The sequence below is a fragment of the Gymnoscopelus braueri genome (assembly GCF_963280865.1).
Source record: "Gymnoscopelus braueri genome assembly, chromosome: 18".
Lineage (NCBI taxonomy): Eukaryota > Metazoa > Chordata > Actinopteri > Myctophiformes > Myctophidae > Gymnoscopelus > Gymnoscopelus braueri.
Window position 1 is genome coordinate 27,627,817 of NC_137618.1, and position 14,066 is coordinate 27,641,882.

General features: G+C 42.4%; 1 protein-coding gene across 3 annotated transcripts in view; it reads left to right on the forward strand.

The window, feature by feature from the left end:
- dgkg (diacylglycerol kinase, gamma) overlaps positions 1 to 14,066 on the forward strand; it is a 110,048-nt gene that overhangs the window by 38,135 nt on the left and 57,847 nt on the right. For all 3 annotated transcript variants that reach the window (XM_080412972.1, XM_080412973.1, XM_080412974.1), the window contains 10 exons: positions 1,623 to 1,775; positions 2,372 to 2,421; positions 4,003 to 4,077; positions 5,795 to 5,914; positions 6,436 to 6,553; positions 8,155 to 8,243; positions 9,743 to 9,859; positions 10,739 to 10,840; positions 11,967 to 12,074; positions 12,175 to 12,248. In XM_080412972.1, coding sequence (XP_080269098.1) covers positions 1,623 to 1,775; positions 2,372 to 2,421; positions 4,003 to 4,077; positions 5,795 to 5,914; positions 6,436 to 6,553; positions 8,155 to 8,243; positions 9,743 to 9,859; positions 10,739 to 10,840; positions 11,967 to 12,074; positions 12,175 to 12,248 — 1,006 coding nt within the window. The remainder of the gene's footprint in view (positions 1 to 1,622; positions 1,776 to 2,371; positions 2,422 to 4,002; positions 4,078 to 5,794; positions 5,915 to 6,435; positions 6,554 to 8,154; positions 8,244 to 9,742; positions 9,860 to 10,738; positions 10,841 to 11,966; positions 12,075 to 12,174; positions 12,249 to 14,066) is intronic.

Here is a 14,066-nt window from a genome sequence, read left to right on the forward strand (position 1 = left end):
CTTTATTGATCGTGCAGGGGAAATTCAGGTGCCAGATACATTTGATATATTGATTTACTTTGCCTGGTTAACCAGGCAGATAAATAAAAACAAATGAAAAGTAAAACGCATATCAGATCCAGAGGATTTAGAGGAAACTGACCTGAGCTGTTTCCCATACTGTACGCCATATCATCGTTTTGTATCAAATAAAGGCAAGTTGGTGTATTTCTATTGAACAGGCTTCTCATGAAAGTACTGTATTACTATTACTGTACTTTAGAAATCACACCCAGTGTGAAGTGGGCGGTGTGGTCATCACAGTGGTCATCATAGTGATGGAAGCTCACTTCCAAAAAAAAATATTTTTGGAAGTGCATAATCCTATTTATAGGCTTGAACAGGTTATTAATGTCATCATGTGTCTCGCTAGCCAATCACAGTGCTGAATAGAGTCAGCCAATAGAGTCAGCCAATCACAGTACAGCTAGGGGTGTACTAATGAGCCAATCACAGTACAGCTAATGAGGTGTCCCAACCCCACTTATAGGGGCGGCTACACCGCTCAAAAATGCTCTACCGTTTGGAACATGACTCATCCCCACGTGGTCCTTTAATCCATTTAGACTCACATGACATCCTGTGAGGATGACATCACATTGTTTTGATCAGCGCGTGATACCATGCCCTTGCTGTGTGCTGCATGCTGAGTCTTTCTGTTACTGCTGTGCCTTCAGAGGATATCAAAAGCTCTCTTGAAATTCCCTCCATTTGCTCCCCAAATTAGTCGTTGTCAATTCCCAGTATGTTGAGGAGTTTCACTGGGACATCATAACGAGCACAGAGGGTCATTGTTATCTTATGGCCGATGCAGGTGTCATTTTTACACCCGGCGCCCACGTTGTTTAGATTGATCTTGCGCCTATTTTGCGCCCATGTGTAGTCTGGCGCCAGCACTGCTATCTTACATACAGACTTTGCGCTCTGCGCTAAGACCAGCTCCAAGTTAGTCTTATCAGCCGGCGGAGTGACGGCACAGATATTTCCTTACAATTTAGACAACACATTAACACATTGAATGCCAGTCGCGTAGATCTACGCGAACCTATTTAAAGCCGCAGCGTGCCAGTCGCGTAGATCTACGCGAACCGCCGATTCCCATTGAAATTGCCCCAGGTGCACTTTCCGAATTTTTTTGATCCATTTCCGTTTCCGGTTTCCGGTCGGAAACAGAATTATTCGGGTTCCGGTTTTTTCAATCGTATCCGCTTCCTGGATCCTGTTTAAAACTCGATTTTCTCGGTTGTTGTTTTTCTCCTCGCTGATCACTGTTTAGCGTTGATCGGCTGTATCTTCAAGATGGCGGCTCGCATTTGGAAACTGTTTTCGCTGGCCGTTTCTCACGGATCCGCTGTGTGTTTAGAACCAAATGAACGCGCACTTTTAACTTATTTAGCGAGGTCTGTGGCGACATGAAAAAAACAAAAAAACAACAATAAAACGCTGGCACTGGTGAGTACATTATGAGATTAAACTCTGGCATGGAATGTGTTAACAGGTCACCAGTTTAAAAACAACCTAACTGAAAAACCTCTGTCTGTCTGTCTATCTGTTGGTCTGTCGGCCTGTCTGCCCGTCTGAAGAGAGGAACCGGTCGGAGAAGCACCTATCAACGCGGAGGAGCCCGTCGCCCCAGAAGGGCACCCCCCTGCCATCACCCCAAGTCGTCTTCCTGAAGGACATTGTCTGCTATCTGTCCCTGCTGGAGAGGGGCACACCAGAGGACAAGCTGGAGTGTGAGTGACAGAGTCTGGGATAAGGGATGGGAGTACAGCACTCTCGCGGGGATGCAGGGTGGAAGCAGGTGTTGTATGCAATTAGAATATTTGTTTGTCTGGGCAGCGGAGGGAAAGCAGGTACAAACACACACTAAGACATACCTGACCTCCCAACCGCACCGTGCTTTCAGCTTAGCTTGACACCATGAGTAATAAGACTTCTGCTTCCTTCCCCTGAACTGTCTCCTGGTCTCCTGGGGCCCCTTGCTGCCTGTTAGACATCCTCATTAGTATGCTGCTGAGCAGAGATCAGTGACGTGCCTAAGCCCTGGTGGACCAAATTGTGTCCTGTAGCGAATCTGAGGCTATATCTGCACACACACACACACACACACACACACACACACACACACACACACACACACACACACACATACATGCACATAGACGCTGACAGGGATAATCTTTGCCCCCGTCACTGATGCAGTAGTGGCATGCTCCACTACTTCACCCTGCGGGCTCCGCTCTCTGGGGAGGCCTCAGGAAGGGGAAGGTTACATGGACTCATTGCCGCTGAGTCATCATGCGATCTCTGTTCCCTCATTCTCCTCTAGTCATGTTCCGGCTGTACGACACAGATGGCAACGGGGTGCTGGACAGCTCGGTGAGACAACCGTTTCTGTCTCTCTCTCCATGTGTCTCTCTCTGTATTCCTTTTTCTCTTTCTCTGCTCTCTCTGTGGCTCTCTGTCACTGTGTGTGAGACTGCTCTCAGTCTCTCTCTCAACCTCAACTTCTTTTCTTTTTCTTTTTTTTCTCTATAATTTAGAGTAGCCAATTATTTTGTATTTTTTTACAACTTTATTTATGGTATTTTCAGTTATTAGGACATACAACCCCACATATACCCCACCCTCCCCGGTTCCCTCACAAAAAATAAAATTACAACAATAAAACAACATTTATAAATGGGGAAGAATAAAATAAAATACGAGAGCAGTAAATAATTGAAGTTCGAGTTGAAAATAAAATAGACAAAAAAATAAATGAAATTAAAAAGAAAAATTCTTAATAAGCTTAAGGGGGTTTAGCGTATCCAGACCAGACAGTTAGCAATGAATTTGGTGAATATAGGGTACCACACATCCAAGTACAGTTAGAGAGTAGCCAATTATTTTTACCCCTTTTTCTCCCCAATTAAGTCGTTATGCCAATTAATTCCTCTCCACACACATTTCTGTGTTGTCACTGCTGTCGTATCCTACTGACTCACCTGCCAGTGAGGAGCCCCCACTGGGAGGACCTAGAACCTTCGTCCTACTCCTCCCGCCCAACACTCCCAGCTGACAGGTGCCGCCGCAGCCTGTAGGAGTACATGCAATGACCAATATCACCCTCTCCGCCCGGCTTCCCTCCCCCGAACACGGGCCAATTGTGTTTGTGTAGATGCCCGACAAAGCCGGATGCACCACGGTGGATTCGAACCCACAACCTCCGTGGTGGTGGGCAGTGACTTTACCACTGCTCCACCCGAGCGTTTTCCTCGTTTTCTCTTTCTACTCTCACTGTCTCTGTCTTCTGTGAGCAATAGCCACTCCAGGAATAGCAACTTGAACACAGCACTCCAGTGTTTACATGAAGTCATTGTTGATAGTGGAATCTCCTGTTCTGTTCACTCTCATAACAGCAATGTGCTGGACAGCTTTCACAAACATAGAGCGTCATTCCTCCAATAAACTCTCTATATAGTGCAAATGGTGATATATTATACACTAGTACACAAGCGCAAGTGTTTACTGTAGTTTATTTAATATATACTTTTTCCTGCAATGAATACACCCTTTCTCTTTTATCTGTTTTATAGCTGCACATTTTATCTCCTATGTCAGTTTACTTCTCATCGTCAGTAAGAGTTTCCACATACCTTTGAAACATGTGATCAGAGGGTGACCAGTTGTACAACAAAAAAGCATGTGGTCTTAACCACTTAAACCCTTGCATCCCTATCTGAGGGCAACCTTTTCCAAAAATAGCAGATCTTCAAGCTCACAACGTGTCGCGTTGCGAACTTCCGATGCGTTGTAAACTTCTAGATTGGCTATTTTTGGTGACGAGATTTGGTATACAGAGAAAAAAAGAGCGGCCCAAGTACAGAGCCAACTCTGTTGACGTTTCGCAGGTATAAGAGGGTTTAAGTGGCTTTAACACTCGTTTCTTTGTGCCGGATCTCTTCCTTTCTGATTTAGGAACTGGATCGTATTATCAATCAGATGGTTCATGTGGCGGAGTACCTGGAGTGGGACTCGACAGAGTTACGGCCGGTGAGCACAACCGCTTCGGAGATCAACTGGAGATGAGCTAGCCCGAAAAGAACAAACACACACATGTCCCTTCTAAATGACTTTATATGGTGGTAAAGGTCCACAAAGTCAACTTTATTTATATACACAGTAAAATCCTTCATGTTTAGTGTGACTCTTACAGCAGTGGTTCTCAAACACTTTCTGTTTTGTATTTGGCCGCGAACCTCCATCAGAAAAGATGTTGTGCCAGGGACCCCATACTTGAAGATTTGGGTAAAAAACACACAAAACTTTTTTGCACGTTTTTTCCAAATGTGTCAAAAATACTACAAACTCACAACTCGCATCCCAACAATTCAATATGCTTCACATTAATTTACAAACTGATCCACCCACAAAGTAATTTTTCTGGTGGGGGGGAAATTTCATGCCCACTTTTCCCACCATGAAATGTATTCAGACCTGTGGTAGAAGTTGTGGATCTGTGGATCTCTGACATCTTGTTGATGTCCTGTTGGTGACATCACTCTATAGCCCAGATATGGAGGTTCACTGAATCTGTGATTATGAATTCACAACATGAGAAAAATACTGTATTCACCCCAGGGTTTCTGCTAGGTATTTTCTGTCTGGCCAACGTGACCAATAAGATTCTATTTCTCAAGCCAAATGTTAAATGAATCAGCCTTAATGTAATAAACGTCACATTTGTTTGCAGATACTGCATGTGCGTTTACACTGAACCACCAAACTGATCATTACATCTTGTTGCTGTTGCGCAGCGCTTCTTTCCACTTTATCACAGATGCGCTGCGCTCTTCCTCAATTTATAATTTCCTAAAGCATATCTACTAAATCATACAGGGGTGTCGCTTGCCAAAAAGAACAGAAAGTAATCCACACGGACAAGTGATCTGCTCTTGATACGTGACACTGTCATACTACTGTATATATACCAACTAAGCTGAGCATGTTTGGGGCTTTGCATCTCGTTCAACCTTATGACACAGTAGCCTACATAATCAGCTTTTTGTGTGTTTTGTTACCGTTATGTTTGCTGTTTCATGATGCTAATGATTTGCCTGCAATGTGTCCAAGTTCTTCCACGACTTTGCCATGTCATTGACAGTCACTGCTTGTTTAATATCCACGAGACTCATATGCGAGACTCATACAAGTTAGGGTCCCTATTATTATTATGGTCAATTGGGTCCCTGTTAGTTCAGATTAGATTACCTCGGGTCCCGGGTCTGGTTATCATTATGTGTGATACCTGGCTGATCTAGAATCAGATTACTGCAGCGCTCTCTGGAATGAAAACACACTGCCGATTCGCCAGTCATTGTATGCATTTAATGTGATTTTACTGGTTGCAAATGTATGTATTGTAATGTTGTGTTACTTTGTTTAATATCCTAATAATAATAATAATAATAATAGTAAAATAGCATTTTACAAACTGGCTGACGATATTTATATTTAACGTCCAATTAAGCTATTAATCGGCAATGGCCAGCTATGTGAAAAATATTCTGGGATTTACAGTCCAGCCGTGGCCACACATGCACACGCACACGAACGAGGAACACTCTTCTACAGTTTGTCTGTATGAAAATGAAATTTTCTCATATTCCTGACACTGGTTGAATCTACAGTGTGGTAGTCAGCCTAGGGCTGACTTTTAATTTGACTGGGATTAGATCTTTGATACCATCATTTGTCCCCCTCCTTGTAGATTCTAAAAGAGATGATGGAGGAGATTGACTACGACCGAGATGGTACAGTCACATTGGAGGAGTGGATCAGAGGAGGCCTCACCACGATCCCTTTACTGGTGCTGCTGGGCATGGAGACGGTATGTGTGTATGCGTGCATCCGTGCATGCATGTGTCCATGGCTGCGTTTATGCAAGCATGTGCAATAGAGGTAACTGGGGGCAACTATTTTGGGCTACTGTAAGTATCAAGTATCATAAAAAACTAATCGTGGATGAGGTTTTGTGAAAAGCTGGCTACGCACTCCTTGGTGTGAATAAATAAAGCTTTTAGTTTAAGTCCATGGGGCTCAGCGCTCATTTGCATACGCATTACCATCACAGTTAGAGACAGTTATCTCTTAACGATTATCTCTTGCCCCTCTACCACCCAGAAGCTGTTACAGCACCAGGAATCATACTGTACCAGACCTCTGACTACCAGGTGGTCTACGTAAATCAACCTGCCAACACTGTACAAATCCCTTGTGTTAATTTTACTTTGAACCATTTTTATACTCTCAGAGTCAAATGAACACTCAGGATTTTGCTGTGAACCTGCCATCCTCACACAGAGAGGACTGAGAGGATCCTCCACTCTTGATTCTGTTCTCATCCTGTAGAATGTCCAGGAGGACGGGCAGCACGTGTGGAGACTGAAGCACTTCAACAAGCCAGCGTACTGTAACTACTGCCATGCCATCCTGCTGGGGGTCCGCAAGCAGGGTCTCTCCTGCTCCAGTGAGTGTCTGTGTACCCCTGAATCTCCTCCTGCACAGTACAACCCAAGTGTTAACTCTGAGAGTGGAAACGGGAAAAAAAGAGGGTTGCACTCAGAAAAGATCTGTTTACTTGTTTTAATTGCCCACTTTATGCCATTCCAAACCACAGAACGTTTTAGGCCATCTGGCCTTCAACAGTGTGTGTACAAATGTAGAGTTACAAATGGGTAAGGGTCCATTTGGAATGGGATAGGGAAGTATTTACTGGTTCCCAGGGGAGAGGAAATTACTTTTCTGCATTTACCCAGCCGATTGCTGCTCAGATGGCTCAGATGAGTGCAAGGGGGGGGAGTGTCCCTCGCACAGGAACACATCAACTGGGCGAGCCAAGGGTCGAATCGGCATGCAACCTTCCGATTCCCCGACGGCCGCCCTACTCACTCAGCTACGGCCGCCCTAGCGGTTTCATTTGGTTCAATTTGTACACTCTTGGAGTTAAATGAACACTGAGGATTTACTGTGTGCTCTGTCTTGCATGACGGTCATGCCTGCGTGTCCGGCTGTCTGCCTCCCTTTCCATCTATGTCTGTGTGTCCACCTGCCTGCATGCCTGCCTGTATCTGTTTTCTGGCCGTCTTTTCATCTCCCCCCTTCATCTGTCATCTTTTCATTCTCCTCCTCCTCCTTCTCCATCTCCATCTCTGCCACCGCCTCTTTCTCTTCTCCTTTGTCACATCTATTATTGTCTATTGTCTGTGTTAGTCTCTCTATCTTTCCCTACTTGCGGACCTTTTTTGCTTGTCAAGTCCTCTAATTGTCTGAGTGGCCCTGGATCAATCCAGTTTTTCAATGAACAGGCAGCACACTCACCATTAGTAAAACATTAGCCATGTCATTACGTATAATTGCGTTATTGATCGAAGTTCTGCCACAGAGCACTTCTCAGGGCTAATGGTACTGTAGAGCCACTCCCCATCACGTCAGCTTTATTTTCCACTTACACACGGACTGATGTTCTGAGCGAGCCGATGTGTACTTGTACTTGTAGGTGTGCTAATCTTATTCCTTTCTTAACCTAGGGCACTTGTTCTCAACGTGGGGTCCCTGGACCCCCAGGGTGTTCCAGGGAGTCCCCACCTAAATGGTCGATAGTTAGGAACCAAATGGACCCTTTTGGGGACTATAAATCTGAGAGTGTACATTTGTACAAGACACTCTCAGGGTTAAATTAATACTGAAGATTTTACAGTGTAGATTGGGGTCCCGGAGATGAAGATTGTATCAAATTGGGGTCCGTGGCCTAATGATTATCAAACTGGGGGGGTCCTTGAATGGTAAAATGGACTGCATTTATAGAGCCTTTCTAGTCTTCCCGACCCTTCCCTGCACTGTACAACATATGTCACATTCACCCATGCACACGCGCACACGCACACGTTCACACACAGACGGTGGAGGAAGTCACCAACCTGCTCATCGGGAGCAATAAGGGGTTAAGGACACACTCAGCCACAGACCTTACAATTCCAAGTTAGCCGGTCTACTTGGTGAGCCACTGCTCCTGATCCCACTGTCTCACTTTCTAACTGTTATGCCATATCGTGCTGTTTTTCCTTACAGTATGCAAGTACACAGTCCATGAGCGCTGTGTGTCCAAAGACATCGCCGCCTGCGTTAGCACATACGCCAAGTCCCGCAGGCATACCAACGTGAGTGTAAACCCCACACAAGCTTGCGGACACTCAACATATCGTCATATTGATGTTGAATCATATCAACAGGACGTGTGTCACAAGTAGGCAAACATGAAATCATGCAAAACATGGGGGGGGGGGGTATTTATTTATCTATTTTATATTACAAGTTTGTTATATGAAAAAGTATTAGTATTACAAGCGTAAATGTTGAAGAATCTACTCAGTATCACAGATTACAGATACTTAATAATTTGGGCCAGGACCGCTGACCTTGCGGTCCGGGCACCTAGGCTGCAATTCTATCAATAAAGGCAGAAAAAGACAAAAAATGATATTTTAGAAATAATAATAATAATAATTTGTCCATAAACTAGTAACTGCTGTGAGAGGTGTGAGATAACACAGCAACACAGTTTAACTGGCTTTTTCTTTTTCTTCTTCTTGATTTGAGATTTAACAACATTTTATCTTCTTCGGCTATTTGGGCGTTTCAGTGTATGACATATGCTGTAATGCTTACAAATCTGTACTTTGGTAATCTGAATAAAAGAATACCCTTTCATTTTCTAGAGTATTTCAGCAGGTAATTAAGCATGCTTTTAGTGTTTCACCTCAAGTGACTGCTAAAGCTTTAGCACTGGTCTAGATTGAACCTAAAACACCTCTGTAATGTCTTGGACTGCAGACTTAAGTACCAAAGACTTCTTGAGCGAAGGTAATGAGACAGTAACATTGACCACTCTGTCGGGCTAAGAATCTCATTGGCTTCTGGCCCAGTTTAACTGTGCAGCGAGGCTCATGGGAGGAGGGAGCTCATACTGTCCTGTTTATATACTGTAGTTAACCACTTTTCAACCTGCTCTCCCTATTTTGGGCATGTCATCATGTCATATGTGAAATTTGAAAGCATTTTAAAGATGCGACAATAGAAGATCTACAAGCTCACACTGTATTGTTATTTGATGCGTTGTGAACTTGTAGATTGACCATTTTCACCATTCGTTGTACAGCGAAATATAATAGGGCTATAGGGCTTAAAGGTAGGGTAAGTGATTTGCAATTATTAAAATAATTGCAAAATGGGTCTATGTTCTGATAGTGCTCGTTACTATAGAGTGTCCTGTCCATATAAGGAGTCTCCATGTCTCTCCAGCTCTTTATAAAACAGAAAATGCATTTTCGTTTCAGTTTCAGTTTCATTTCCAATTTTATCCAATCAGGATAGAGAACTCAATCAGGATATAGATTAAACAAGTGAAATTGAAAGTGGTGACACTAAGAAATGAGCAGGCAAAATTAGAACTGGAACACTATAAAAATGAAGCTTAAAAATGGGTACTTTCTCCTGATTGGCTGAGATAATGACACCTACCAGAAAATGTATTTTCTGTTTATTAACGAGCTGGAGAGACGGGGAGACTCCTGTTACAGACAAACACTCTATAGCAATGATTACTATCAGAATATAGTGCTTTAACCTTTAAAAAAAATACTTTCTTTGCTCTCTTCAGGCTATGCAGCATGTATGGATGGAGGGTAACTCGCCCACCAAGTGTGACCGCTGTCACAGAAGCATCAAGTGTTACCAGGGTCTGACAGGCCTGCACTGTGTGTGGTGTCAGATTACTGTGAGTATCAAAACACATAAACACAGACTGACACACATATAACTGTTAATTGTACGTATATGCACAAAAATGTTGTATAAGTCCATTGTGAACACCTCCTAGATTCTCCAAGCCTTGAGGGAAAGAAATTTCACATGTATTTCATGACATACAGAGAAGTTATAAAAGAAAGCATACGTTAAAATAATGTATTACTCATTATGTCTTTCTATTGTCTGAGCGTTATGACACAAGATAAGTTATGGATATAGCAAAACATGATATGGCCTACAGATAATTAATTGTGCTCTACTGGAGCGCTGGATGAAGAATAACTTCTCTGACAGTGAAATCCAACCAATGCCCAGACAAACCTTGTTTACGATATTACACCCCTTTTAAAGTACATTGGAATGAACACAGATTTGCTCTCCCTCCCTCCTTTAGTGATGTAATTGTGTTCTTGTTATGCAGCAGTCAGGTTATGTAATTAGTTCTGATACAGAGCCAGGGAGAAAGAATGAGTGAAATAGAGCAAGATAGGCTGCATACACAGACCTGCATACACTCACACGCACGCACTCATGCACTCATGCACACACACACACACACACACACACACACACACACACACACACACACACACACACACACACACACACACACACACACACACACACACACACACACACACACACTCTGTTGTATTTTATGTCCACTAGATGGCACCTTTGACATGTAGAATATATTTGGTAAAATCCATATTTTTTACACTTGATAAAAAAAATTTGTATATATTTTATTGATACTGTCTGGAGAAAATACAATCAATAGGATTCCATGTTGAGTGTAATGATTAGAAAACACTTTAAGTGTACTCCTCTCTGTCATCCTGGTCAGCTTCATAACAAGTGTGCGTCCAACGTGAAACCAGAGTGTGACGGAGGTTCTTCTCTGAGGGACCATACTCTGCTGCCCTCGTATATCTGCCCTGTGGTCCTGGTGAGAAGAGTCCTCTGAACATTTAACCTCTATTCTTAGTAAAACAGACCTGAGTTACAACTGTACTAAGCTTTTTTCCCCCGTCTACACCAAATCTCTTTGCCAAAAATAGTAGATCTACAAGCTCAGCTTGGAGATCGGCTATTGTTGGTGAATGTTCGCCCCCAGAATAGAGATGCTGTGGTTCAAGTAGTTAATGTCATTTTAGTTCACTGTAAATCTAGAGTGTTAATTTAACTTTTCGAGCGTACAAATTTAACCAAATGGACCCGTAAGGGTTACAGGTCCATTTGAGTTCATTTGTACACTCTCAGAGTTACAAATGGATAAATTAACACTGATAATTTAACTGTGTATTTTCCAAGACCCTGTTTGAATATCAGATACACCCCTATACAAACCTATTGTAACTTCAAACTCAAAAAATGTATCTAACATGGTTAAAATAGAGTTTGAAGTTACAATGGGTTTGTATAGGAAGGGGGTGTGTCTGATAAAATGAATATCTATTATCTAAATACTGAATCAAGCAACTTAAAAACTGTGAAAGTGAAATATGTATCCCTTTAAATGAGCAAATTCAGTTTCAGATTCAGTTTCTGTTCAACACACAGCAAAGTCATTAGAATTTCTTTCCTTTTATCTTTTGAGGTTGACCCTAATTAATTAATCTTAGCTGCTCAGATTTGCATCTCTTTCAGTATTTTTGGGAGAAAATGAGCGGGCCTCCTAAGTATATATGTTTTAAGTGATTAAATATCCTGGAACCCTTCTCTTCTCAATGCTGTTTGACTTCCTCTATTCCTTTCCCTATGTGTGTCTGTCTGTCTGTCTGTCTGTCTGTCTGTCTGTCTGTCTGTCTGTCTGTCTGTCTGTCTGTCTGTCTGTCTGTCTGTGTCTGCATCGTTTATGTTTGTTTATGTTTATTCAGCTTTCAGCATGATCACAGATGTTTAAAAAGACAGGTGCCATTAAAAAATCTTCTTTTGCTGATTACAATATAAAAGTTCAAATCTAAAAAATGCAATTGCCTATCTAAAAATCTAATCACCTAAAACAAATCTAAAATCCACTATCATTTTCATCTCTCAGTTCTGTCTGTCTGTCTGTCCATGTACCTGTGTAGGACCGTCACTCTGTGGTGAAGCGTGGAGAAGAGTCCCCACCCAGCACCAGTCCCGATGACACCAACCAGATCTTTAAGTTCTCTCCGGGAGACGGTCAAGCGCTACAGGTATACTGTACCTATATATCAGATAGAGAAACCTGATGGAGCCGGAGGGTGTATGATTGTATCAATCTCTCTCTCTCTCTGTCTCTCACTCTCCATCCAGATCACCCCTCTCCCAGGTACGCATCCTCTCCTAGTCCTGGTCAACCCGAAGAGTGGTGGGAGACAGGGGGAGCGGTGAGTTCCCTCTAATCTAACCTTGAACCTAAGCATCCCTGTTCTGGGGGGAACGTTTGGCGATAATGGCAGATCTACAAGCTCGGCAAAGATATTTAGTGTAGAACAAAAACAGGAGGGGCCTAGTATAGAGCCCTTGGGAATCCGATCAACTATGCATAGGGTGCAAATGGCTTAGGAACCATTGTAATTGATCATGGAGTCTGCTTGATTTTTGCCATTTTGTCACTGGGAAACTATGAAGAGAGATTATTGATCAAGGCATACAACTTACTGTACATGGTGCATTGTAATGTAAGATGTATCTCTATTTATGGCACATTGTGTGGAAGACAACTATTATGTTACACAGTGAAGCACAGTGTGAAGCCTCTGGATTATTTTAAAGATTCATATTTTACTCATGTTTGCTTTATTGAGAAAGGAAACCAGGGGCAACACATGACATGACATGACATGACACAATACCTAAAAAAGCTGAATTATAGGGGAAGAAAGAGGGATGAGAAAGACCGATCAGGAGAAACAGAAAGGTAGACAGTTGTATAAATTAGATAGAGAAGGGAAGAAAGAGACATTTTAACAATTGCCCCTTGTTGGACCCTGCAGCATCTCTGAACATTATTCTTAAAACAATAAAGTTACATTGTGTCTCCAAATGAATGTGTTACCCAGTTCTCCACTTACCATGCAACAAAGACACATCACCATAGCAACACACACTTAAATACCAGTAGAAAGGAAATTATTCTCTATTAATAGATACTTCTTGCACAAAATAAATCTATTAATAGACACTTCTTTCACAAAAGGCCCTTTCAGTGCTATTTTTGTGTACTTCCAATTAGCATTTAGGCGTATATACAGTTTGCTCAACTTAACAGGTGTTGGTCGATTTGTCACTTACTAAAAGCTGCAAAAGGCTTTACCTACTGTGGTATAGACTTAATATCTGATGTCCAGTAGCTGTTTTTGGTTACAAATCCATCCCCAACTCAACAATCCCTGAGTTATGGTGTATCAAGCAAAGTATTCCTTATTGAATGAGTGGGTTTAACACATTCGTTCTTGTGACCTTAGTGTCTGATAGTTGCACACATTTCCACCCAATGCTCCTTTGTGAAGTGCCCCCACTTGACTGAAAGGTGGTCACCTGCACCAGATCTGCATGCAGCGGGATTGTGAAGGATTCAATGGGCATTTCATGTAACTCCCACTTGCAACGGTTATAGGAGACTGCTGTGTCAAAGTGAAGCCTGCTGGATACTGGCAGCCTGTGAGAGAAAATGAAAGGAAGAATGCTGTGTGTTTTTGCCACGCTTGCAAAGAACACTAATTCTGCTACATATACTCAAGATTTATTAGTTTTACATTTTTTCAGACAATTTCATTGATGGTACCCATATGGGAGTAAATAGTCCTACAGTCTGAAGTACATGGGTATGGCCGCAATTAAAAGATCACAAGTCACAAAAGAAAGACTTGACAGGCCTTGGCACAGGGGGGATGTTAGTGAATGACATTGACTGGACTTTGCACTTACTTGGAAGATAGACCTGTCAAAGTGGTTCAGAGCTTCTTGTGATGTTGTGTATGTGTGCACTAGATGTTGTCAAGTTACTCCACTTTGTGAGTTCTCGCTGTGAAAAGTGCTATACAAATAAAATTGACTTACTTACTTACTTACTTCCATCTACAATCATTGGTGTAGCTTTATACACATCCTTTGATTAGGATAATGTGTATACTTAAAGTGTAATAAACTTTATTATTTGCTTTCTTTCTCTCTTCTTTCCTGCTCTTGTCTCTCTCCTCCTT